This window comes from Anomalospiza imberbis, chromosome 4, assembly GCF_031753505.1.
Source record: "Anomalospiza imberbis isolate Cuckoo-Finch-1a 21T00152 chromosome 4, ASM3175350v1, whole genome shotgun sequence".
NCBI lineage: Eukaryota > Metazoa > Chordata > Aves > Passeriformes > Viduidae > Anomalospiza > Anomalospiza imberbis.
Genome location: NC_089684.1, coordinates 27,312,008 through 27,338,729, shown reverse-complemented (window position 1 = coordinate 27,338,729; position 26,722 = coordinate 27,312,008). Strand labels below are relative to the sequence as shown.

Genomic DNA, 26,722 nt, shown 5'->3' with positions numbered 1-26,722 from the left:
TTTACTATCCCAAATATTCAGGTACTTCTTTCTACTTTGGTTGAATTTGCCATCAAAAATGTGGGAAGAAAACCCAACTCAAGCCTGGGCAAAACTGCAAATCACACCAGTTCTGGGTGATGACCCGATTATTACAGCATTTCTGTAGAGCAACAGAAGATGCTGGACTCCAAACATGTCAAAAATCTGAGCAAGTCTTTACTGTAGCTACAAGAGAACAGTCTTGGTGCTGCCTGACTTGTGCCTAACATGAGATTTGGTCAGGGCACTTCTCAGTTCAACTCAAGTAGAAGCTATTTGATGATTTAATTACTATTAATCCTATTCTGCTTCTTGCTATAATATCCTGGGAAAAAAGAACAGCATGGCTGGCTTTGATATTCTAAATATTACAGGATCTGTAAGCAAATCAATACAGAAGGATCCCTTCAGTGCAGTCACTGAGCGCAGTGTTGTGTCTCCTACACTGGCAAACTCCATTTTGGGCATCAGGCATGGAGAAACAGTGGGCAACAGCAAATGTAGAGAGTTACAGAAATCCACCTTTCCTCCCTCTCCCACCTCTGGGAATGACCCTTCAGTTCCCAGGGAGCTCCTCAGCTCTCCCAGTCAGGCTCCCGCTGCATCCACTTCATGCATTTGTCCGTTTGGTGCTCTCTCCGCTTTGTTTATTGGCAAAAACAATCTCCTCCTTTACATGATCTTGGAGCTAATATCTCTCTTACTGATCAGAACTTCCAGCAGCCTCAGCTTGGCCTTAACCTGCTTGTATTCATTGTACTCTTCAGCCATGGGAGTGCGGTCTTCTTTCTGCACATTCCTAGAGGGAGTGAAAGCAGACCATGAAGATTTCTGTAACAGGAAGCCTCCCTCCGTCCACCAACAAGACCTACAAAGCAGCTCCTCTCCCCCACTCCTGATCAGGGAACAAGACCAAAACATTTATCCTTTGAGAGAAAAAACAAACAAACAAAAAATAGGGGCAAACAAGCTGCTCCAACAAAGCATGGGATGGTTGTGTGCTGAGACTGACCAGAGTTCCAGATGCACAATCCTACTCGAAACATGCCCTGCTTCTCTGAAATCACCAGCTCTGCTAAACAGCTGGAAAACACTTCAGGAATCATCTAAGTGTTTGCCTGTGAGCCTGGCAAAATAAAATACAGCCTCCCCTGTTTTGGCAGCACAGCACTTACACGAACAGGCACACTTGCGAAAAGAAAGACAGTATTTGATCAGATTGCTCTTGGCTTACAGAAAAAATTTAAGTGTCCAGTGATTTTACAGAAGCCCCTAAGGATGATGGCTAGTGGCAAGAAACAGACAAGGTAATTTAAGAGTACAAATATATGAAAACATACTATCAGCTTGATAATGAGGTGCGTTTTCTTAAAACAATAAAACCAGTTACACTAAAGCAGAAATACTTGATAAAACTAGTGTCTGAATAGCTCACAGATAAGCAAGAATAGGACAGAAATCACTAGGGAAAAAACAAGTTATTTTAACATTGACTAACTCTTCCACTGTTCTGAATGTGGGTAAAGCAATGATAATTATTGTGAAGAAGAAATACGCAATATTGAATTCAGGTAACTTTCCAAATTTGAAGATCTTTGTAGATGCAAAACAGATTAAAAGTAGCTGAAAAACAGAGAGGCAGCTGAAAAATTGTTACCTTCCATTTTGTCGGAAAAAGTTATCTTCAAAGTCTCTCAATTTTTTCCTGATTCGCTTTTTCTCTTCCCTGACTTCTTGGAGCTGCTCTAACAGTTCAGGGCTGTTGGGTTTAAAGATAAGTGAGATTATCCATACATACGCAGTAAAAACAGGAAACATACAGTAGACCTGCAGATGTTTAGTTGTACGTATGCCAAGCAACAGAGCTGCTCCTGCAAGCAGCTCTGGCAGCCTCACATTACTTAAAACAAAAAGTTCTCTGAATTTAGTTCAGCGAAATGATCATAGTCTTAAGCTGCAGCTTCTGAGGAGGTCAAGTGTGCACTTCACAATTTACCACTAACTTCTATGAAACTTATCTCCTGCAGATGGGCCTGGGTTTGGTGACTTTTATAGGATCAAATTCAATGGTCACAACTTAGGGCTACCACCCACATGTGTTTGCACCTGACTTGAAACTAGAAAAGCTAGTTCCACTTGACCTTTCCAAAAACATGAAAAACCTTCTGGAGTGCAGGGTTTTCATGATAAAGGCTTGCCTCTGGTGGAGTTACTATTTGGAGATGGAATCCAAAGGTGCATAAGCTAAATATCAGTATCAGGACAAGGTAGTTTCTTTCCAAAACCTTTCTATGAGGGTCTATTGCATTTAAAAATGAAACATGAAAACTTATGGCTCAGATCATAAATAGAAAAAAAAAACCCTAGACACTTTTCTGACAGAATACTATCTTAGCAAGAAATAACTTTTTGCAGTTGCCTGTGAATTCAACATACATGGATGCTTCATGGAGATTTGAAAGCCCCTTATCCTGACTGCTCCTAGATGGCGTCTTATCATCCACCGGGGAAACAAAGCCGTCAGCATCATCTTCTAGTTGATCCAAGAAGCTGCGCACACTGAAATCTGTTTTTATGGTAATTGTGAGATCCGGCTTCACATTGCTGTCCTCCTCAGACCCCTCCTCTTCTTCCTACACACAGAGACAGAGCACCCCCACAACAACACAGTTATTACTTCCCTTCTCAGGAACAGGCTCCTCCTCTCACCACATGCACTCGGGAACAAGAAGTGGAAAAGCAGAGCAAACACTTCAATTGCCAAGCAATACACAGGACACCAGAAGACCATCAGTAAGACACCCTAGAACCAAAGCATGACAGAGAAATTGCCACCACAAACTCAGATTGGTTAAGGAGAACCAGAACGACACAAATGAGAGAAAAAAATACTTGGGGTTCAGAGCAACCTGTTTCTTTGTTTAGTTTATGTATTCTGATGTAAATGAACCCATTTACAGTTGTTATACATATTGTTCAAAGCACACCAGCCATCCTCTGCATTTCCCTGCAAACATTTCCCAGCATAGAGACTGCCAGATTAAAATGTGGAATTTTCTCTCAAAAGATGCAGCTCAACAGCTCTCTCTAATGGCTGAAATCAAGACCTCAAATGCTCATACAGTGATACCAGTGAGCTTAGATGAATTTTACAATTACCCAAATGTGGTATATGATTGAGTGTAAAAGGACTGCTGCTGCTAACATGTTCAAATATTAGCTCTGACCATTTTGCTGGAATACACTAAAAATTGGACTAGAAACTCGGCACAGTGCAATTTCCCATTTCCTCAATGCACACTGATGAACTGGCTGTGTTCCAATTTTTTTACAAAATTTATAGGCATGAGATTTGAAAGTCCCTGCTGCACTTGGTATTCACCAGTTCACTGTGTTCTCAAAAGTAGGGCTTGTCCTGAGACACTGTCCAGAAATAATTTTAATTATCAGGGAACGAGGCCCAGTCTCTTATGTATGGAGACATTTCTAGAAGGCAGTTTTAACCTTAATATAAGGAATGAGGCTACTTAGAGAAAGCAGCAAATGCCAGCATGGACAGTAAATATGTATGTATGTGTGTGTAAATGTATTTATTTTACAGCCATATAACTCTAGCCAGGAAGGATCTAAGTACATGAGTATCTTTAAAAGCTTTTGGGGGCTAATATCACTGAAGTCTTCAAGACAAAAATATATTGTAGCACCAGGATCAAAAGTAGACATTTTTTAAATTTGTTTTTTCACGTAATTCCTTCTTAGGAATAGTTCAACTATTCCTAAGAGACTGGTCCTGTATTTCAGGCAAAAGGGAGAAGGCAACACCCAAGACCTGGCTTAGTCCTGTTAAACCCTCAGTGATTTATAAATGCATACATTTAAATTAAATTACAGTTTGCCCAGAGTTTTCTTTTTAATTTAAAGCTCTAGGCTATGATGATACATCACAAAGCCACAGGCTGAAAATTACAACCAAGATTGAGGATGAAGGGTGAAGAAAACATTATCTCGGAAGAAGCTTTGAGTAGCAATAACAGAAGATATATTTAAGATATATTTATATATAATATTATATTAATATATTATTTATATTAAAAAATATATATAAGATGTAAACAAAAGAAGTTTTAATGCATCTTAGGAAAATCTGCAGGGAATTTGTGGAAGTTGAAGCAATATTTAGCACATGATTAGACAAGACCCATTTCTCCAGACATCAGCTGTACAGTTTAAACAGAAAGCACAAACCAGCAGTCATACACTGTTCTTAAACCCTACCAACAACTCCAGACTGAACTGAGGAGGGGAGACCATCTTTCACTGCCATTTCCCTGTCCCTAGGCATGCCACCCTGCCCAGACTGGGAAGGGCTACAGCAGGAGAACATGGATCCTGCTGTGCCATGGAGGAGGATTTGCTAAGTCAGTCTAAGCAATAAAAGCAGCGCACTTTGCTTCAGAGGAATCTCTCTGGCAACAAAGGAGGACCTCCCATGCCCTTTTCTGGGAGAGCTCCTGGAAAGAAAGCAAAGGGACAATTTCCATAAGCAGTGTGACAAAGCTGCTCCTGAGGACTGATGCAAGGTGTTTTCCTCGCTGATACCCATGAGCCTGTCTTGCCTTGCTGTAGACACCAGCATGCTGCCCGAACCAGCAAGCGGCTCAGGAACCAGCCTCCTGCCACGGGAGGCCACAAGAGGAAAAGAAAGTGTAGAAATTTCATTTGGACCTCAGAGGCAACACACTGCATCTGGCTGTCACAAGACCTCTGAAATAATTTTGCTCTTAAATACAAAGGAGCGAATTAGAAGGATTCTTAGCCAGAACTCCAACAGAAAAGACCCTCTAAGGCCTTCCCTTTCAAGTCTCACATAGGAACCTTACTTAAAAACTGCAGCAACATTTACACCTTGAACCAGAATGATCTTCATACACAAGATTCATTTAGCATGCACCTGCTTGGATTGTTAGACAATTATGAGGCATTCCAGAGTTACAAATGTCAAATCCCCAGAGTATCCTAACATCGGCACTCCCACAAAGCAAGAATCCTAATGATTTTTCCAACACAAAATTCAAGATACTGTACCAAAATGTTTGGTAAGGTCACCTCAAAACACCTTTCAAGTTTTTAGTCAAGTCTCCCAAATGCTTCTAGAAAAACTCACCCAGAAACACACAAATACTGACATTGTCAGCAGCCTGTCAAATATGTCCCTGCCCATAGTGGACCTATGCAGGAGCTAAGTTTTGGGGCCTTTTACTAACCTCCTCTCTTTAATTCTGAGAATAGTTCAGTATAAAGCTGCCAGATGCAGCTTCATAGACCCCCACTTAAGTGTAAATAGGCACATCAAATTAACAGGCTTACGCTGTCGTCCTGATCTTCTGCCAGAAACCCTCTAGGTTTGTATTTCCTGCAGGACACTGCTGAACTGGTTTGGTGCTGTCCTGGAACAGCACCATCCCGCGGTGACCATCAGGGATCACCATAATTGACAGCTCTAAGTTCTCAAACTGGGTGCAAGCAGAGGTGCAGAAAAAATGATACACTAAAAGAAAAAAACAGAAGCAAACAAAACCACTCCCCACCAGACCAGTACTGCAGATTTGATCCAGCAGTTATCTAGAAAATACTAAGAAGCTCAGTGATCATTAACCAGCTTCCAAACAGCAGCTTAACATCTTCAATCTGCAATCTGGTATTAAAGAATATGTGCCTCGAATAGTCCATTAATATACAATCCACTGGACTCAATCACCTTGGATCTCTAAGTCTGCAGTACTTACATTTAACCAAGCTCTGGCTGGGTAACAGAAATATGACCCAGATGTGCTGAAGCACTTCTCTCCCTTGTTACACTGCAAAGGCACAGAAAGCAAGCCAGGGCCCAGCTCCATGCAGCGTGTCCTGGTCTGCTGCTGGACTTTATTCCTCAGGGCAAGGCCCAGTATCACAGCAATCTTCCCCACCCCGAATTATTACCCCACAGCAGCACAAGAAGAAACGCAACAATCCTGCCATCCAAATCTGACCAAGTATCAACCAGCAGAATCTAGCTGTTCTTATTTCCATCCTCATTAATTTAAAAACACCCTGCACAAGGTGGTGAAAAAGAACCTGGATAAAATAAGTGGAGGGGAGCAGGTAAGGATCCCATAAGTGCCCTGGCTGGCTCCACGTGCGAGGGTTAGTTTTGTGAGAGCTCATTCCTGCCACGGTGCTGTGAGCAAGCCACAGAGCCTAGGAGTGAGAGAAACTACTGTAAAACAAGTTAGTGTCTTTTAAAAGAAAGGAGGAAAGCAAGATAAAAAGCAAGGTACAGGGCTAACTGTGATTTTTATTATTTTTTTTTAAAGCGAAATAAAATATATTATGTGCAGATGGAGGGGAAAGGAGAAGGCCAGGAAAGAATGCAAAGCCAAGGAAACACTGTAGTCTTATCTACAACAAGGGAAGAATTTGATCAGAATTGGCGAGGCTTAAAGCAGCTACTGATTTTTCAGGAGGACACTGCAAAAAAAAATCAACACTGATAAAAAAAATCAATCAACCGTTCTGTTTCATTGGTATAAGGGGAAAGTTGATGCAAACTGAGCAATTAGTTAGCAGCTGGAGGTCTTCACCTTTATCTCCTTGAAGAAGGAAGCAGTTTCGCCCTCGATAATTGGCTGCAGCAAAGGGCTTCTCCGCTTGCTGGAGGGGGAACCCTGTGACAGGTGTTAACAAGTATGTTACATTGTGAACCCCTTTCTCCTCCACCACCTGCTCTCCTCATTCTCACCCACACACTCACTCTCAGGTCATCACTGGACCACCAGGAGAAATATCTTTCTCAAGAAAGAAAAATAGGCCTAGAAAACCCCCTGAACCTTGGGCTGTTTTCTCTCAGGATGTTGCTTAGCAAAGGACACCACTGCCAATCTGTTTTTAAAAAGAAACTTGGATGATTATTAGTTGGGTAGTGACTATAAGGCAAAGGCTGCAAGAAAATAATCCCCAGCCCGAGGTCCATACACACACAGAGCATTTGGCTGGCTCTCCAGAGCTACAGTGTAAACTCAGCCAGGCTCTCCAGATTTGCTTTCCAGGAGCCTGATTTCCCAGTGAAGTACCTACTGATGTAGAGATGGATTTTCAAATGTATCCTGTCTCTCTATGAACTTCTCACTGCTCTCACTCAGAAGACTGGGAAAAAATCAGTCTCATCTCTGCTCTGCTAGCCTCTGTGGATTTTCAGTTTTGTGTCTTAACAGGACCTGGGCTCTCTTTGACAGCTTTGCATTAAACTGCCCATGCACACATACTCAGCTTCCTCCTCAACTGGCAGCACTGTCTTCACAGCACACATTTTGGGGACTATTTTGCATATTCCAGGAGGAACAGTTTTTTATTTAATTTTAAATGCAGGACCAGGAACACCTCCCAATATTTGCAGAAAAAAGCCCCACTCCTCTGTGACACTGCACTGGGTAATGCTGTGCCAGCCCGTTCACTTCAATGGCTGTCCAGAAAGTGGGCAGGACATGAGCACTGCTCAGGAAAAGCAAAAAAGTGTTCATACATGACAGAGTAAAGAGGAACTTTGATAAAAGAACTCTCTTTCCATAGATAGGCTTGAATTATTCTGTGTAGCTTTTTCTGATTAATTAATTTTTAAAAACTGGACTACACAGATTGTCCAAAATTAAAGACAGTGGATTTTCTCCCTAGAGGGGTGTATTGGATTCCTTGCTGGTGGCAAAGCACCACCTTGAAAGAGGGAATATCCACCACTTAAGAGAATCACTTTAATACAAATGAAGTGTTAGAAGACTGAGGGTCATTTCTTTCAGCCAAGGACACAACTGGCATCTCCTGTGGGATCTACTCAAGTCTGTGTTCTGTGTACAGAAACCCTGTACATACAACCCTGTGGGAACCAAGCAGCATGGAAGACCTACAGCTCAGCATGGGTTGGTATGGAAAAAGAAGTGAGGCTGTAACCAAACAGAGGATGGATGAAATAACAGCAGCAGCCCAATGGAAAGAGAAGAAACAATACAAGGTGAGATGTGCCCCATGGCTCACAGGTGGGCACTAAAGTCCCTTGACCAGCTTTGCCCAGCTTCAGTATGAAGTGTGTCATTGATTCACTCATTTGCTTGATCTCTGAGTGATTAAGGGAGGTTGGGACTTAGCCTTAGTGATTGTGTTGTACACAAAAGTGTGGTGATTCCTGCTTCCTCAGTTTGAAACCAAAGAGATACCCCACAAAAGAGTGCTCTACTCACAATAATAGGGATGGTGTTGGCTCTGGAGAGGATCTGTTTGATCAAACGATACCTGTCATACAATGGCTTCATCACCTGCCGCTCATTTTTGGTAACCTGAAAAGGAAAAAGAGGAGACATCCATGAATCCTGGAACAAATGCTCCACTCTAGAATTCATGTGCCTGTGATCACCCTCAGTCTGCGGAGCTTGGAGAAACTTGTATGGGGATGACAGGAGAGCAGCATTAACCTTGAAACTGCTGTCCATCACAGCATCGCTTGTGCCTGGTGCCAGCTGAAGCTGTGTGGGCTGTCTTGTAAAGGGGCTGTAAGAGACAGGTAGTTTAAATGACCAGTTAGGGATCAGATGTCCACAGCACAAAATGACCTGCGGAGGCAGCACTCTGTGCTTGCAGTCACGTCTGCCACCATAAGCACAAGATGAGCTTTCCCATCCTTGTTCTCGTGGCCGGCCCTCAGCAGCCGTGTTCATGACCCATGAAAAGAGAAAGCAGCTGCACTGACTGGCTGTTGCAATGTGAGGAGACTTCCCTTGAGTACGGTAAACCACAGATTTCACAACAGCTGACTTTCTGGCTTTGCTATTCCTCCTAATTTCCTGTACAGCCAGCAGTTTTTCCTCTTTTTAGCCTCCTAACCTTGCCCTCCATCCCTCCTCACAGCCACTTTGCTGGGAAGGATTCACTGCTTGGAAGTGATGAAGGTGCCAGGGCTGTGCGGCATAGAGAAGAGAGAATAGTGCAGTGATGTCCATCTCAGGTGTTCCCTATATGGCTCTGTCCTTAACTCCACTCCTCCTTACTGCTTGTTGTGCTCCCTCCCCAGTTTTGAGAGCATTACAAACTGAGAGTGGTAATTTCTAGTTTTCTTTCAGGTTCAAGGTGGGTTTTATTTCTTCAGTGTTTTCTTACAGCACATTAGAAAACAAACAAAATCCTCAGCAATACCTGATCATCATTCAGCACGGTCTGACCCACATCCTATAAGTGTCCTTCCATTAGATCTTTTGTCTAACTTTAGATTATAAAGCTCTTATGAGGAAGCTTTAACTGATGTCATGCCTTTCTACTTGCTGCTAATCACTAGAGCACCTGAACAACTGCCATTTAAAAATCAGCATCAACAAAGTAACCCCTAGGGGGCTTTGTGCAGTGTCTCTTTCTACAACAGAAACAGGAGAAAAGGGAATACAGCTTGAGACAGTCAGGCAATTTTAAAATGCCTTTTATTTTGTCTGCAGTTGACTTTCACTGGCATAATCTTTCTAAAGCTTTTACATCTCCCTCCAGAGAAAGAGACGATTTTAGCTTGTGAGGGGCAGAAAGGCTGTAAAAGTATTGCCAGGAGTGGGATGGCAGGAATGAACTCTAAGAATCTGGAGGTAGCATCCATCTTCCTCCTGATAACCAACCCTATGTTCCCTATGTTGGGGGCAAATGAACAGGGAGAAAAAGGCGGAAGATCTTTATTCCTTTCCTGGTTCAATGTAAATATCCCTAGGCCTGATAAGGGGGATATAGATGAGCAGTCTTGAGCTCTGGGGGCTGAATGTCATACACCCCCAAAGCACAGCAAGGCTCCAATTCCTGACAGCCTCAAGCTGCCTGTTCATTGAGTAAGCAGCTCACATGGATTACAGGAATGTGAACAGCATGAAACAATTCACTCAGTCCTCTTTGTATTGAGTTTTGTGCTGTTGTGTCTGCACTCAATTGCACTGGCTAGCAAATTGCCTCCAACTTTGGACATTTCTCTCTAACCCATCCGGAACACAACTAGAGAAAGTGGGTAACCTAAATATATACCTAATATTATTCCTAGCTTTACAAGATTAGCAGTTTGTGGAACAGGAGGTACAGCACTACTGTTGGCTCAGACAGTCTGTTAAAAAAATCCCAAGACTATGATGAGGCTTATGTTGAGGCTGAGAATCAAACCTTCAATTAACAACATTTTAAATCTGATTAACAGCACCGTTCTGTACAGAAAAATAAACATAAGCCTTGGAATGGGTACAAAGTCCTTAGGTATGTTGAAGAAAGAAGTTAAACAACATCTTTCAATGCCTGAGTATCAGTGTGGAGGAGCAACACAGATAATTAATATAGACGTTGGAAGTTAAATGTATGGAGTCTGAGCCTGTCCTGCAGCTCATTTACACCAGCAAACTTTACAGAAAGCATATTCTGAAAGTAAATGTTTAGTGCATGGGCACACTGTCTCATTAGGTAAACATAAGTAAGACCAGTAAAGTATATTTTGGGAGAACATCAAAATGCAAACAGACTGTTAGAATAATGGAGCCTTTGACACAACTCTGGGGCACACTCCACGTGGCAAAACAGCAGCAGCTGAGAACAGACCATTGCTTGCATTGTTAGAGCAGCTCAAGAATTTCTGCAGAGAGAGACTTTTGGCTTAACTAAAACAGTTCAGTTCCACCTTTGCAGGTTCATCTATCACTGGTGCAGAAAGACCCAGCTGCACAATAAATCTGAGCTCCATTGTTTTTCTTGTTTAGTTAAATATCTTTAAGAAAAAAAAAAAAACCTTGGCTGAACTATCTGCATTCTCCTCAAGCTCTCAGTACTTTTCCACTGCTGCACTGCCAGGAGCTGGGAACAGCAAAAGCTGATCAGTTTTCCTTGCCATGCAGTTCAGTGTTACTAGGTATAGACAGCTTACTTTAAAACAAAACAAATTAAAAAGTAGTTGTATAAATGAAGCATTGGAAAAGGTGGGTGGAAACTGACAAGATAGGCTCTGGGCTTGTTATCTTTTTGAACAGACTGAAGCGAGTTCACTTCATTAAGATGCCAACTTTTGCTTTATATAATTATAAAAGCAAAAAAAGACTTGGTCTCACAGAGAACGCAGGGAAGGTTAAGTGAATTCCCTTGTGCTGCCCTTTTTCTACATAAGAACAAATCTGCCTGTCCTCTCATGTAACTATGCCATTTTCAGTTGCTAATACAGTTGTGACTGTGTAATATCAGCACTCCATGAAGGCATTTAAATAAATTAGTGAGACTTATTAAAACAATGGATAAAGGAAGATATAATTCAGAAGGAAAAGATCAGGAATCTCAGGCAGCAACAGAATGACAGATTTGTGAGCTGCAACAATCAAGTACTCCTTACAAGCAGTAATTTTCTGCTCCCAAGCCACTGCTCAGGGGATTAGCAGCACTCTGAAATTAAGTTACTTTACCTATCAAGCTGGTCACAAAGTTTATAATGGCATCAGTGAAAGAGAAGGAAGGACTCATAAAAAGCCAACTTCATGGCCTGGAAGCCACTGTGTTTCTGCCACAGCAGGGATTAACAGGAGACAAAACTTAATTCTCTGTATTCACAAATAAGTTTGCTTTATACCATTGATACCAGAAAACTGCAAACTTCCTGGCTGGATGGACACCACGCACAACTATTCTCATGCTGACTGTCCACTGGGCTTCAAATTGGATGTCTGTGGAATCTGATGAGCACAATTCCAAAAAAATGGCCACTCAGCCTGTAGGCTCTGTCCTGCAGGTGTCTGTCCAGCCCAGTGCTGCGTGAGGATATCACCCTGCCTGGAACAGACTCCTCAGCAGCTGCGGAAGTGAAGGATCAGGGAGGTGGATTAGAGGGTGCACGTGTGGTTTGGAGAGCAAGAAGTTCTAGTGACCTGACATCAAAGGGGCATCAGGGGCATCATTTACCACAGACAAAGACCTAGAAAGATGTACTTTGAGAAAAAAAAAAAAAAAAGAAATTAAAAAAAATGCTGCAGTACATACCGGTCTGCCATGAATGCCTTCATAATACAGCAAAGCTTTCTGAAGAGCCACTTTTTCAGCTGCTATCTGATCTCGTGTCATGTCCTGTGAAAAATGGTACAGAGAGAGGGAAAGGGAGGAAGAAAAGAATAAAAGTCAGATTCCTGGACTCAAAAAATACTGATCTGTGCCATAACCTAAGTCATGTCATACGATCATTATGTTTTAAAGATTCATGTCTACCTTCCAGTTGTCTTTTCCCAGCTAAATTGCCAAAGAGACTGTTAATGTGAGTAGAACCCTATGCTCAATGCAGGCAGATCAAACACACAAACTTTGCATATGAAGGTATTTTATGTACCTAAAGTGGATTTACAGATTCTAAGTGTGCTTTGAAAAAACAACACTATGCATCTTTTAGTGGTGGTGGATCTTCTTCAGTTAAGGTCTGAAATGTAAATACTACAACAGAACACATTTTCTTTCTTTTTCTCCAAATCTGAGACAAACTCCAGTACCTCTTGTAAAGCTTGTCACCTTTGCTTTGACTGCAACAAACACACTTCACCAAGAACTGAAGTGCAGTCAGAATGTCTTTCTGCAAATTCTGCTATGGAGTGAAAGGCTGTAGCAGCGAGGGGACAAAGTCAAAAAAAAAAAAAAAAAGGAAGACAGAGAAGACTTCTCTAACCAAGGTGGCCAAAATTCCCCCACTGAATTTGCCTGACACCAAGCCTTTTCTCCCTACCACAGCACCAAATACTATCATAGTCTCTCTGTAAGAGGCCAGACTGCAGATTCTTGTTACAGTCAGAAAATAGTCAAAACACCTGCTGTATGTTTTTCTTCTGCAGATCTAGCAAACAAAGCTAATGCTGTCTACCTGACTCTTATAGAACAGTGCACAATTTACATATCAGCAGACTCAAGGACTTCATTTACAAGGCTGCCCAAACCTCAGGAGCTCACATCAGACATGAACACCTCCCTGCTGATAACCCTCAGAGATTACAGCAGCTAACAGAGCTCAATGTGAAACTCTGAAGGTTAGCAGTAACACACCTTGAGAGAATAATATTTAGTTTTGGAGTGAACAAGAAGCAAACAGATGATACAATCTCCAGAAGCACTGGAGCACTTAGAATTTGACAAAAACTTTTGGATGGAACAACAGAAATAGCCAAACACAGGGCAGGAAAAAAAATTCATTAATTCAGAAACATTACTAGGAATATGCAAGGGTCAGACAAAGACAACAAGATAACATACTACAGAAACTGAGCTCTGAGGAAAAAAACAAGATACTAAAGACAGAGGGAAAGGAACTAAAGTAAGTGAGCCAAGACTAAAGGCTGCAGACTTTTTAACAAAATGGAGAAGACCACAACACTTTCACAAGTGACTGTACAGTCACAAGTAACAGTACTTGCACTTAAAGGCCTGAATCTGACCTGGTTACATTGTACCTTAATGTCTTCAGGTCGATTTGTCTCTGCTCGTTTCTCTTGAAGTTTCTTCTGGATGGAGTCAAGGGTCACTTCCACGGCAGGCTTGGCAGATTTATCTGACAGGTCTTGCTTCTTGTCATCCTCCTTCTCCAGCTGAGAGCCAAAGCTCTTGGGGAGCGTGTTGCTGCGCTGACGCACAACAGGGCCAAGGTCTTCCTCTGATATCTTCAGTTTTGACTCTGAGCAGGCAAAGATGAGCAATTTTTAAAATGTGACAGTGTCAGGATCACTGCCTCACATCAAATCTGAATGAGGCAGAGTCAAGCTACTCCCCAGATGTGCACCAGTGGTGGCTGCTCACCTTTAAGCTGCTTTCGGAATTTCGCCAAATCATTTGTCCATTTGAGTACTTCAGGGTTGGCTGCTTTGTCACTGTGGGAAGGCTGAGAGGAAAGAAAAGCCATGGTGAATCTGTGTTAAACCACCAGGAGTGATTCACTGAAACAAGTGTGTGGCACAAAATGGTACAATGGAATTTGGACCCAGCACAGAGCACAGGCACTGGCTTCTGACTGGCAGTTGCACATCTCTGACCAGCCCATTTCAGACCTTGCTTTAATTGCTCTTGCCTGTCACAACACTCTGTCTTAGGTGCATCATGAAACGGTTTTCTTTTTAGAAAACACAGAACATTTGATGCCAACGATTAAGTTGTAGGAGTGACTCAGAGGGTTGGATGCACACTGGAATCCTTGTGTCTATTGTTTCCTAACAATAGGGTACCCCTAAAATAGAGGAAATCTAGCATGAACAGTTGGAAAAGTGTTACGACACATGTATCCACACCAAAGGCTGCCTTACATCCAAAGATATCAAGTGACCCAAATTCTAGGCTACAGCAAGCCCTGAGCATTTTTTCAGCTTTTCCTACTGCAGGCCAGATCTTTCCAGTACAATTCTTTGCCATTTAGATAGCCAAAGAGGCACACATGCACAGCTTTACAGTTCCTTACAAAGCTTTCTGTGCATCAGAAGAGCATATCAGAACAATTAAGAGTCCAGTACACTGCTGCTGCTCAGCAGCACTTGACTGTGGTTCCTTGCTCAGGAGTGAAGGCAGCTGCTCTCTCTCCTCTGCAATGCACAGGTGTCCTGGGATTACCATCATGCAAATGAGATCAGCAACTGTGCTTCCCATATGCTGACGTTAAATAAATAAACAAACAACAGAAGCCGAACACAGCTATTCCTACATGCTATCTTAAGCAGTGGTTGACATCTTATGAGTTCATTAGCCTTCCTTTCTTGTGCTGCATGGATATTGCATAATACCTGGAAAGGTAATTTGCTCAGTGCGCATACAGATTTCTGGGGGAGCAGCAGGTCTTCTGCCTTTTTTTTTCATTTCCTCATTATAAGAGCTTTCAAGCCCCTCTGTATGTTTGGTATATTTCCCTGGTGTCCCTCTGTATGCTTGACCCACTTCTCTAGTGCCCCTTCCCTTTGTTGCTAATGCATTCATCTCCACATAAATGCTTAATTCCTATAGACTCACTCTGTATTTCCTCTCCTCTTCAAATTTGTCCTCAAATCTCCTGATCTTTTTCTTCAGCCCCTGAATCCTTCGGGTGAGTTGCGCAGGGGTAAGGTCTTCTCTGTCATCTTCATAAGATCCTAAAGACGAACTCCGTCTCCTGCCAAGAGCAGAGATTGCAGGAAGAGCTTATCCAAACAGCCACAGTACATCTTGATACAGATCAGGCCACTTCACTTTGTGTGAATAAAGGCAAGGCCCGCAAAAGTGAGAATGCTATGTTGCTACTCAGCAACGACAGATAGCAAAAGATGCTCCAACAGCCCTAGATAGTAATGCACAAACCCAGAAATTAACTACAAAGAACTTTTAATAAACTATCAGTTCCCTGTGAGTAGGGACAGAAACCCAACGCAGCACAGCCAATCCAAAGACATGCTGCTTGATGCAACTGTGCAAACACTTTGCAGCTGCGTGTGAAAGTCAGTGCCTGCAAATCACAACCCACCTCATGAAGGAATGAGAATTGGGAGGAGAAGGAGGCACTTCTGTATCATCCAGGTACTGTTGGCTCTGTCCATAGGCATAGAAGCGAGGGGACAGCATGGGATCACTGTCCTCATCCAGAAGTTGGCGAATCAAGCGCCCGGCCTGCGGGGAAAGGCGAGCCTCATCTGAGTCTAAGCCGTCTCGCTGCCATGAGGAGAGAGCAGGGATGGGCTCTGGGAACAGTAAGACAAAGGCTGGTTTTATCAGGTTTGTTTTATCCATAAGACAGACTCCAGGTAACTTTCTAATGAACCCTGACCTGCTCATCCTGGACTGTGACTCTTGTCACCAGGCATTCTCTTGTCACTACTCCCACCTGCCCTGTATGCAAAGCATTACAAAGCCTGGCCACAGCAGGTAACCTACACAAATATAAGTAATCTCTTAGATGCAACAGAAAACTACACAAAAGCTGACCAGGAATTACCATGGACTGATGCCAAATGAGGCAATCACCAGCTAGCACCTTTGAGGAAAAAGTTATGCTCGATAGAGAGCATTACTGGCACATGGTATATAGAAGAGGCAGTTGGATTCCAGAAGGAATTTTTTTCAGTTTCAGGATGTACGAATGCTGTAAATGAATAGTGTATTAATGGTTCTTCTATAGGCCCCAGCACTCCAATGCGACCCTGTTGCCTGCTATTCGAAATTCAAAGCCTAGGAGTAAGCATAGGTTCTTCTAATCTGCAAGCAAAAGGTGTCTCACATTACCACCTGTTCCACAGGCTGCTTAGCCCACATATGAACAATTATAATAAGATGGTCTGAGTTTCCCCCTTTCCCTTTCACATGCAATCCTGCTGCTTACAGTATGGTAGAAAAGTGAGGAAATCTTCAGCCCCCTGGACAACCTAACCAGCCAGAAGTAAAAGCAATTGTACAGGGAGGTGGAGTGGGAGAGAAAGGGAAACCCAATTTAGCGCTGCTGATTAGCATAATAGAGCCCACGGAAAGCAATCGCCTCAATCTTGTGATCACTCCCTCCAGATGCCATAAGGAGTCTAACATTTTGTGTTCAGATAGTTTACTAAGCTGATTTGCATGCTCCTACTTAAACTGTCTAATCCTGTGGTGCTAAGAGCCAGGCTTTGAACTTCTAAATCTAACAAATAGTTCTAGAGTCAAGTAACAAAACAAAAACCTTATAGAAAGCTCCCAGACCAGTTGCAGAGCTACGGACTAATTGTTTCCTATGCCTAGTGTGTCTGTTATTCATTCACAAAGGGGGGGGGGGTTTGAACTTATCAGTTCATGAATAAAAAGCAGCACTTCCTTTTGCTGAAGAAGGTTAACATTTTCAGAGCTCAGAGTGGATTGCATGAGGATTCTCCTGCAGAACCTCTGTGCTGTTTAACATTCCCCCTCTGTACAATTCGGGCAGTGCAAGATCATTGCCAATACAGCAGTGATGGACTCAGTGCTGTTTTGCTTGTGCACATCTTCAAATGATGCTCTCCTCCTTCTGCCTTCTTCCTTAGCACATGGACACAAATGGCATGCCTCTGCTTAGAGGCTGATGCTGCATGCACACTGATGTGCTACCCTGAAAGGGGTGACAGGAGGTTTTTGCACAAGCTTTTTGCATAAGAGCCCCTTAAAGGTGCTGTAGTAAGAGAAGCACATGCAAGCCTGGCTCACAGGGGCTACTTCCATGGGGTATGCAAGCCCCAAGTGTATGTAGGCTGTTTTGCCATGGTTTGGAAAACTTATGTAGCCTGAACTTCCTGAGTAATTTCTGAAAAAAGAGTTTTTCTAAGCTCTGTTCAGCCTTGGCATTTTCTAATACCTGAAATATTTTGCATCTACTTCTCTGAATCCCTCATGGTTTTAGGAATGGTCTCACAAGACCTTTTGCAGCAAAATAAAGGGTAATACAAAAGGGAAAAAAGATTAATATATTTGACCAGCAGGAGCAAGAGTTAAATGATGCATTAAATTCTTCTAGATATCTCTCACTTCTAATTGTTTGAATAGCTCTCACCTGCAAACTGAATTTCCTCTTGGAAATGGTTAAATAACACCTCCATGGGATTTACATAGATGGAATAAATTTAGAAAAAATCAGGCATATTTAGCAGTAACTAAATTAAGCTCCTATCACACCAGCTAACAAAGCCATTATTAATCATGCATGATGTATGTGACTTAGTTGAAGCTGGATTTAAAACCAGATAGCATGTGACATTCAGGGAATTGCAATGGCTCCAAGAGCCTCTGATCAAACCCCAAAAAGACAGCAAAGCATTTTATGTAACCTAATTTAGACTGCGGTGATATATTTTGTTGATTTCAAAATACTCCCCCAAAACATAAACTCCCATTTTAAAGAAGAAAGTGTTAAAAAGGAGAAGGAAAAAAAAGCCCTAAAAGGAAAAATCAAATTTGAGACTTGACAGAAGAAATGGCTGCTACAGAAAATCAGCTTTCTTTAACCCTTGCTCCTGGAAGGCCTGACTCTATGGGTAATTTTGTTTCCCTTGCTGAATATATAGATTCAGAAGACAAAACCTCAACTAGACAGAAAATGGCTAGACCCCTGAGAGCAACAAAGCAATTCATCAAGAAACATATTTAGGTATGTACAAATTACAAATTTTATCTACATCAGATCACTAAGTGGACCAGCGCTGCAGTCCAACTGCCTTCTCTCTCCTGCTGGTCAGGTGCCAGGCCCTTCAGGTGGAACCATTGGAATTGCTGGATCACACAAACACACAGGAACCCACTGAGGATAAGCTGCTGCTTTTTCTGACAGTGCACAATCAATTAATTCCTCTTTAACAGGATGCATAATATCTTTTGTTATTCATTTAGCCAAGACAGCTATCAAAGCATTGAGCTTTTTCTGAAGGCTGCTGATCTCCTGGACTAAATGGTTTTGAAGTATCTCCTATGAAGTCCAGTTTTAAAGCATCCACTATCATGACTAATGCTGTCAAGCCTTTCCCCCTTCAGCTAACTGAAGAACAAAATCTCAACAGAGATTGTAAACATTTCACCTTTTCTTTGCCACTGACTTGACAGAACAGGTACACTTACTCGTCTTCTGTCCTGAAGAGATCTCTCCTGCTCAAGGGTGAAAAAAAATTTAATGCCTTGGTCAGGCTGTCTAGGCATTTCTTTCAAGCATGCCTTTTCTAAGCTGGTGCAGAAGCAGTGAACTGTGTGCTGGTAGTGAGGCTGCAGTCCTGCAGAAGTGCTGCTCTCCCTCTCAAACCAGCTCATCTTTCAAAAGAGCTGTCAGCCATCTGCCAGGTGTGGCTCTGCAGAGCTCGGTAGGCACACAGAACATTGCCTATGGCAGTACAACCTCTCTGCCAACCTACTGCATAGAGAGGGCTGGAGGTTTTAATAAACCTGAACCATTAAGTGCTTCACATGAGAAGAAACATTTATTGTATCAAACTGGTGTATTATTGTGAGCTCCAAGCCATCTTGCTGACAAAATTTGTCTTTTTTTTATCACTCCATTGTATATGTGCCACGGGGTTATGGAGGGCTGCAGGGCCAACAGAGGGGTGTCAACACACAAATACCACTTGAGGTGCAGCCAGCAAAAAACACCACAGGCATCTCCTGTGTCCCTCTCTGCAGCCACAGCTCATACATGCTGCTAACACTGCTTTTACACACACCCATCTGTCAAACAAACGAGGCCAAACCTTAGCTACTGTAAATTGAAGTAAGTCCAGAGGGATTAAAAAGTCTAAACTCATTACAACACGTGAGGTGCTAGCATCAAATGTCGCTTGAAAGACTCCAGAAAAACCCCTCATAATGAAATGAATAAAGTAATTTAAAACTCCATCCAAAGCATTCACTAGCTCAGTGACAACCTATTTTCATCCTATAAATAACTATGAAAATATCCTTGTTTGAATACATCAGCAGGCATTCTTCCTACATAGATCAAAAGAATAGTCCAAATACAACACTACCACACCTCTTCACTTAGTGAGATAACACATCTCTCAGCTAGCAAGCAAACTTTGTCTTTTGTTTATAGCATGTCATAACAATCACAAATACAATTTTAATATTTTGATGCTATTCAGTAAACAATGCAATTTTTTTCAATACTTAGTTATAAAAATAGAATGTGCCTCACTCCCTTTTGATTTCTTATGCTAAAGAGTGTTACACACAAAGAAACTGATCAATCTAAGTCCACAGTGCTGAAAAAAAGAAAACTAAGTTCAGCTTCCCTTCTGCTATACTATATGGATTTTTTCTGTATTACTTTGGGTTTTTTCCATGGGAAAGCATCAATTAAGTCAGTGTCAAAACTATTTGTAGATCAGCTTCACCCTCAAGGTCTTAAGTGCTGCAATACTTGAACTCAAATTGTTTTTAACTTCGGCTTTTATTTTTTTAAGCTTGAAGAAAAATGCCAGCTGATTGTTTCATAAGAGCTTGTTACTACAAACTCTGCTTGAAATCTCAGCTACAGAACTTTTTTAAATGTTAGTAATCGGGTGACATCAGCAGCAATCACACATCATATTGATTTATCGGGCTGCCTGCTGACAGGGCCAGCCGCTGCTATGGAGAGCAACATACTTCCAGATTTTCCTTGAGGACAGGATAGCAAGTTCTGGTCTTGAATTAGAAACATTTGGTGAGAAATCTGCACAATAGTGCTGGTCTGTGAGAGAACACTCTGTTCTCCACAGTCACTGCACCCGATTCAAATGTAATCCACAACAATTAGAAACTTTAGCTGTGGAAGCAGCTCTGAACACGCCTGCTTCCAAAGCCGTCTCAGCTGGCAGCCGCTGACCAGCTTAGCAGGCAAACCCAGCAGTCAGATGTGACATCTCAGTTCACAGGGACAGCTCGGTCCACATCCAGGGCAATAAAACTGCCTGATCCACATCTGCCAAATGCACACCAGGAAAACACTCCTGGACCATGGGAAATGCACTGAGGCAAGGAGTTCAGCACTTGAATTTGGCTGGGGCACTGCTCATGCCCTGAGTGCTGCGTCAATAGCCTGAAGATTCCTACATAAGCCTCTATACTTAGCAGGTGAGTGGGATGCAGAAGGTGGGCACATGGCAAAGTGTGAGGCTGCAATGTGGGGAGCAGGGAGAAAATGCCTCTGTCCTCTCTGTGCTCAGCTTTAGGTAAAGGGAACACAGCCTGGAGAAGTACAGCAAATCTCTCCCTGTGTACAGATTTGACTAGGAGATTAAAGTTATGGGAAAAAAAAATATATCTGGTAGAAATTACTTCTGGTATAACATGAAGGGCAAAGGGCCTGCCAGGTCGCCTGGCAGCAGTTATCATAGTTCTGGGCCCCTGAATGAGGGCTTTTAAGGCAGCTCTGCTCTTTAAATGATGGAGAGCCTGCCTGAGTGACAAATAAAATCTAGTCAATGGACAAGTTTGTCTTGTGTAATTTTGTGCCCATTGTTGAAGGCTCTTTCCTAACATTTTACTGGAGGCAGTGACAGCTACAGCTGAAGGCAAGTCCTCAACCTGTAATTGTTCTTACACATCACTTGTGCAAGTCCCAGCAGTTGCCCTGGTCACTAGATGGCCTGTATTTCCTACAGTATGATATAGACAATCGTGACCCCTAACATTAGCTCACTATGTCCTGAAAAAATGGGTAATTTCCCAAGACATGGACCTACCAAATTTGCTAGAGCAAAGCAATAAAAAGCCCAGTGTTAGGGCATTTGACGGCACAGTCCTTTCTGTTTCTCATTGGGGATGCAACCAGAGCTGTGGCATGGATCCTGCAGAGATGTGTGAAGGTTTGAGTGATTCGGGTGGGCTGGTAGGGAAAGGGAGGATATCCTGGTTGCTAGAGGTGTGGATGGGTGGCTCAACCCTGCCCTGCAAAGCCAGTCTCAGCAACAGACTCTGCTGTTAGCTACAGAAGCAGTCTGAGAGTTGATGTTAAGATATTCCTCTTTCTGGCTGCTGCAAGCTTGATTCCATATCCACATCTAGGAAAGACTCAGTCTCTCCTTGCTGAGACACGGAAGGCACCATTTTGCTGCTGTTCACCCACACCAACAAAATGGTGATTCTGGAAGGCACGCATTTCAGAAGATGATGTCTCTCTCACCCCAGACAGCTGATTCTTTTGCAACTGCCCACCTCCTCCTCCTGCGAAATACACGTGAACAGAGGGGAGGAAGGAGCAATCAGAGAGAAGCACAGTCACATGTGCCCATAATCCTGCCTCATATTTGCAGGGCAAGAAAGCTAGAATCCAAACATAAGAGCATGCCTACTAAGAGGGAGTTGTACCAAAGAAGCAACTTATTTCATACAATGGGAAAGCCTCTGGCAGGCAGAAAGGAGCTGTGTTCTCCCCTTCAGGCGTTCATATGACTCCTATTAGTAATGCAGGAAAGAAAAAAAAAGTCCTTATTCCCCAAGGTTCACAGGACGGCTGAAGCCACACATCACCTCTGAAAACACAGACGTGCTCACCCTGGCTTGAGACCCTGCAGGGCTCTGCTAATTGGCCCCTCAGTAAACATCCAGCAGCCAGGGCCGCCTGGGAGCCCTTCCGTGGCGCTTTGATCAGCTGTGCTGCATGTGTGGTGATTCCAGCCAGGGAATCCCCACCTAGCAAGCAAATGGAAAAATTCTCTCCTGCGCATGGTGACTGCTTGCCTGGCTGAATCAAAGGCAGCCATGGCTGCGGGTTTTCTTTACTTGCACCTGAAGTGTCATAACTACTCACCTCCTAGAGGGAAAGGCAAAACATACTAGGTCACGTACGCTGTGGAGGCAGGAGCACAGAACTCCCCTTCTCAGTGTTCCTCAGAGATTGTTATTTCAGAGCAATGAATTAGTTGCACATTTTCCCTCTCTTGCTTTATTAAAACACCACATTCGTGTTTTCCTGCTTTTTCACTGTCAAAACCCATCTTTCACTCCTAAAGCATAAACTAACAGAAGAACTCTGGCTTGTACACAGTCACATACTCTGTAACTAGAAAAGGGTTTGATCCCAAAACTACTGGACACCTCCATTTCATCTCAATTTCAAATGAAATGAAGGTCATAGCACCCACAGAGTTTGCCCAGATTCCCACCCTTCAACGAGTAAGTGTATAGCCAACCAAGCATGTACTCTACAGAGGAAAGCTAAGAAATAGTAGTACAGCAATTTATATGACATACAATCAATTTAACACTGCCATTTAAGGTGGTCATCAGAATTCCTTCACAGCATACACAAAAAAAAAGTTCTTTGTAAGACAAAGTAACAGAAAGACAACATCTTTTACCAGCTGTGCTTTTCAGGTGCCAATTATTATTTCCAAACAGTGATTGAAAAAAAGTTCTTTTTAGACTCTGAAATACCCACTTGCTTTTAAGTGTAGGGCAGTCTAGCTTAATTACCATTGACCAGTCACTAAAAAATAAGGTATCTTGAAATCCTCAGGGATTTAACAGTACTAAATAGAACATGAAAGTAACTTCAAGAATAAAACATTTCATTTTCCACCTCTACGTGACAATTATCGTTAGTACCATTCAGTATTTGCTTCCAGTTTCTCCAAACTTTCAGTTCTATATTCAGGACAAAGTTGCTCTTTTATTGTTTTTAGCAAGGGAACATGGTCACATAAAGATACACCCAGCCCACTCAGGTTTCCCTCTCTCCCATTTCACTCACACAACCAGCCATCACGCAATCCTACCTTCCCAGTTGTTGTCATCGCACAGTGATGTTAAATCCAGCCGAGGCACTTCAGATACAAAGCTGTTTTCCTGATCATCAGCATCTTGATTTCTTTGCAACTTGTTTTCAGGCATGCTTGGATGTTCTTGAATCTTCATACTTGAAGTCAGCTATGTTCCCATACACCCAAGGAAATGAGAGAGAAAGGAAAAAAATGTCTCAGGATGCAGAGGGGGAAAAAAAAACCCTGCAAGTCACAGCAGCATTAAGCTCATGCCTTTAGCTAAAAAGATCCAAACAGATCCTGATGTTTCCAGCTCCAAATCCAAATCCCTTGCTTGGTGACCCCTGTGTACTAATTGCTCACTCACACCAGTAAAAACATCCGTCCATCTGCCTTCCTTGAATTTTTCCTTCTTTAGAAAGCTACTGCAAGTTCCAGAGACTGCCTGCCCTGACAACTGCATGCAGCTGAGAAAGCCTCCAGCAGTGGAGTGGGATGAAATGGGAGGGAGGGAAGCAGGGAGGCAGGGAGAAAGGGAGAGGGAAGGGGGTGGCTTCGTACACTTCCTACAGGAGCACAACTCCTTCGAGCAATAACAAAAACACTGCTACTGCTGCTGCTGTGAGCCTGTAGCAATATGGTGCCTTCTAAAAAGCAGGCACCAGAGCTCCCGAGGCAGCAGCCGCAGCCAGCCAGCAGTGCAGGCTACGTACATGAATGCTCTCATGCAGGCTGTGCTGGCTCAGATCAATTAGTGCCAGCTAAGCTGTGCTGGCTGCACATTCCCCGATTTCCTGTGGTTGTTTTCTAGCTGGGCGTGGGGAGAGCAGAACTATTTATGGAGGAGCTCTGGGTATTAAAGCGGTGTTGCGCAAATCCAAACAGCAGTAGGGTTTGGCATCTCAGCTGGAAGCAGTGTGGACTCTGGGAAAACGCCAAAAATTCACAGAAGCATCCAGTAACAGGAATTAAAAAAAAAGAAAGCAGAATTCTGTCAAGTACATGATTCATCAGCTAGTACTACCTAGAAGCAATTGCTGTTTGTCTCAGCACTGTTCCCCCTGCACCCCTGCACATACCACACGTCGTGTGCATTTATGCAGAAATCCCTGCCATTCCCACAATCCAGAGACACAGTGCGCGTGTCTGTGACAGCGCCTGATGAGAGTGCTTCTGGCACTCCAAAATAAATTAGCTGTAATGCCTCACAGAGGGCAGTAGGGAAAAGGAAGTGTAATGCATGTACATAAACATGCAGTGTGATATGTATAAACCCACCAACAAACACAGAGCTAGATGAATAGACAGGATTATGTTACTACATAAACTATTTGGATTTGTTAAGAACAGCTTAGGCATAATTCTCTCAAATATAGTCTAGTGGGCAGTCAGCATGCAGATTTTCCCTCTGCAGGTGTTTTGAAAATCTAGTAAACAATCTGCATACTCTGATCTGGGAAGAAAACAGGCCAACAACATAAAACAAACAAACAAACAAACAAACAAACAAACAAACAAACAAAAAAAAAAAAAACAAAAAAAAAAAAAAACAAAAAAACCCCACAACAGTATTTCTGGATTTATTTTCCTTGTGAATCCAGAAGCATGGCCAAATGCTTCAATATCCTTAGTACATGCCACTAAGGCACATTTACTTTTTTTCATCTGCAGAAAGCTAATGATGTGTTTGGTGCATCTTTTCCCTTTTGAGCAGAGAAAAACAAGTAATTTTCATGAAGAGGGAAAAAAGTTGCCCAGTAGGCAAATCATGTGAATAAATGTTTTTATCTGGATTCAGTTCCATCAATCCCTGCAATTGAACAGGGTGCTAAATAATCTCATCTAGGCTTCCTTTCCCACAAAAGGTTGGATCAGGTGATCTTTTGAGGTCCCTTTCAACCTGGGCTGTTCTACTGTTCTAAAAATCTGATGAATACCCTGGTATTTGTAAAGAGTGTTCTGCATTGTATTTGTGTAAGGTGTGTATTTCCTGTTCATTTCAATAAATGGCCTTTTGAAACATTATTACAAAATGAAAAACTAGATGATACTTTGCCAAGCACTAATAACTCATGCAACTTGACGCTAAATCTGATTACAAATGTGTTTATTGTGAGAGCTGTACGTGGAAAAATGCTAATTCACCATTCAGCATCTTTTAAGCTGCTTCCAGGTTGGGAGGACTTAAATATTTCTCTAAGGTCCATTGACAAATTTCCTGCCAGGATTTAAATAGTCTGTGTACCTCACAAACAAAGACTGGTTAGTGGCCAAATGTACCAGTCGATAAACTGCTTGTAAATTGCCAGGACAGTATTTAAAGGTGATATTTTAAGGCAAGAAAAGAAAGCACCGAGTTCCAAAATAGGTGCTATTTTTAATAACAAAGAAGTGCGAAGGAGAGGAATGTACCTAGATTTTAACAATTTCAGAGGGAGCAACCTGAGAATACCATCTCATCACCACTACTGATACTAATTAGAGATAAATGTCTTTCTATGAAGAGTGTACAATCTCCTGACTTATTAAGACTCTTAAAAGATATCTGTAGCAGATATAAGGGCACTTCCCAGATAGGTAAACATTTCCAATATACATATATTAGAAAGATCATCTCAATGTCTTCTTCCTCCTGAAGTAATTTCAGTAATTGGAAATCTTTAAAAGGTGTGTAAAAACAGGTCTGTGCCCTGCCTGCAGCCAGTTACTCTCCTTTCCTTGCTCACTGATGTAGGCTCTAACACAATGAATAAATCATTATGTGTTCTGAAGAACAGTGGTGGTACAAACCCAGGAGACTCACGAAAGCAGATGTTTAACTTCCTTTGCATTAATGCTCCAAACCCATAGAGTGGTAGATAATTCAATATTCCCATCACTTATTTTCTTTTTTGATTTCCTGACACCACCAGCTGCCACTCTCTAGGAAAAGGATCAAGTAAGGGAGAACTACTTTGCTTTAGGTATGGATGCACCACAATTTCTTACAAATCTAGGGGGCAACAAGCTGATGATGTTGGTAACAGTTGGCAGTCACAGTTCACTGCAGATATTACATAAATGACCACAAAAAAATCTTCAAAACAGGTACTTGAATTCTGCTTTTTAGAAGCTGCTTCTGCAGCCATGCTTTGCAGGCACCAGTAACTACAAATCTAAGCAGCCTGGGGATAAGTCAGCTGCATTCATTCTCCCTGCTCCAATGGAGATTGAGCATAAAGAGTAGCTCAAACAGCAAGAAATAAGTGGCAACAGAAAGACTTTTAAATTCTGATGAGGAGGTTGTATTCTGTTCAATTACATATGGATTCCCCAACTCTATATAAAAGGCTTGCTTCCCCTACATGTGATCTTCCATTACAGCCACGAGCAGGAAGCATCCCTAAGCACATTTTAGAAATACACCCTGATGCAAGAACACAGCCATTCTGCTGCCTTCCCCTACCTGACCCACACCAACGCCCTTCTACAGTTGT

The 26,722-nt window shown here is 42.4% G+C and overlaps 1 protein-coding gene across 13 annotated transcripts in view; it reads right to left on the bottom strand.

Moving 5' to 3' along the window:
* Positions 1–178: 178 nt before the first annotated feature.
* FAM13A (family with sequence similarity 13 member A) overlaps positions 179–26,722 on the bottom strand; it is a 143,043-nt gene continuing 116,499 nt past the window's right edge. For 12 of the 13 annotated variants that reach the window (XM_068187603.1, XM_068187597.1, XM_068187600.1 and 9 more), the window contains 11 exons: positions 23,262–23,412; positions 15,545–15,758; positions 15,058–15,196; positions 13,864–13,945; positions 13,521–13,741; positions 12,076–12,159; positions 8,292–8,387; positions 6,645–6,728; positions 2,458–2,654; positions 1,679–1,780; positions 179–820 (listed from right to left, as the gene is read on the bottom strand). In XM_068187603.1, coding sequence (XP_068043704.1) covers positions 694–820; positions 1,679–1,780; positions 2,458–2,654; positions 6,645–6,728; positions 8,292–8,387; positions 12,076–12,159; positions 13,521–13,741; positions 13,864–13,945; positions 15,058–15,196; positions 15,545–15,758; positions 23,262–23,412 — 1,497 coding nt within the window. In that variant the 3' untranslated portion in view covers positions 179–693. The remainder of the gene's footprint in view (positions 821–1,678; positions 1,781–2,457; positions 2,655–6,644; positions 6,729–8,291; positions 8,388–12,075; positions 12,160–13,520; positions 13,742–13,863; positions 13,946–15,057; positions 15,197–15,544; positions 15,759–23,261; positions 23,413–26,722) is intronic. The other variant, XM_068187599.1, reaches the window with a different exon arrangement.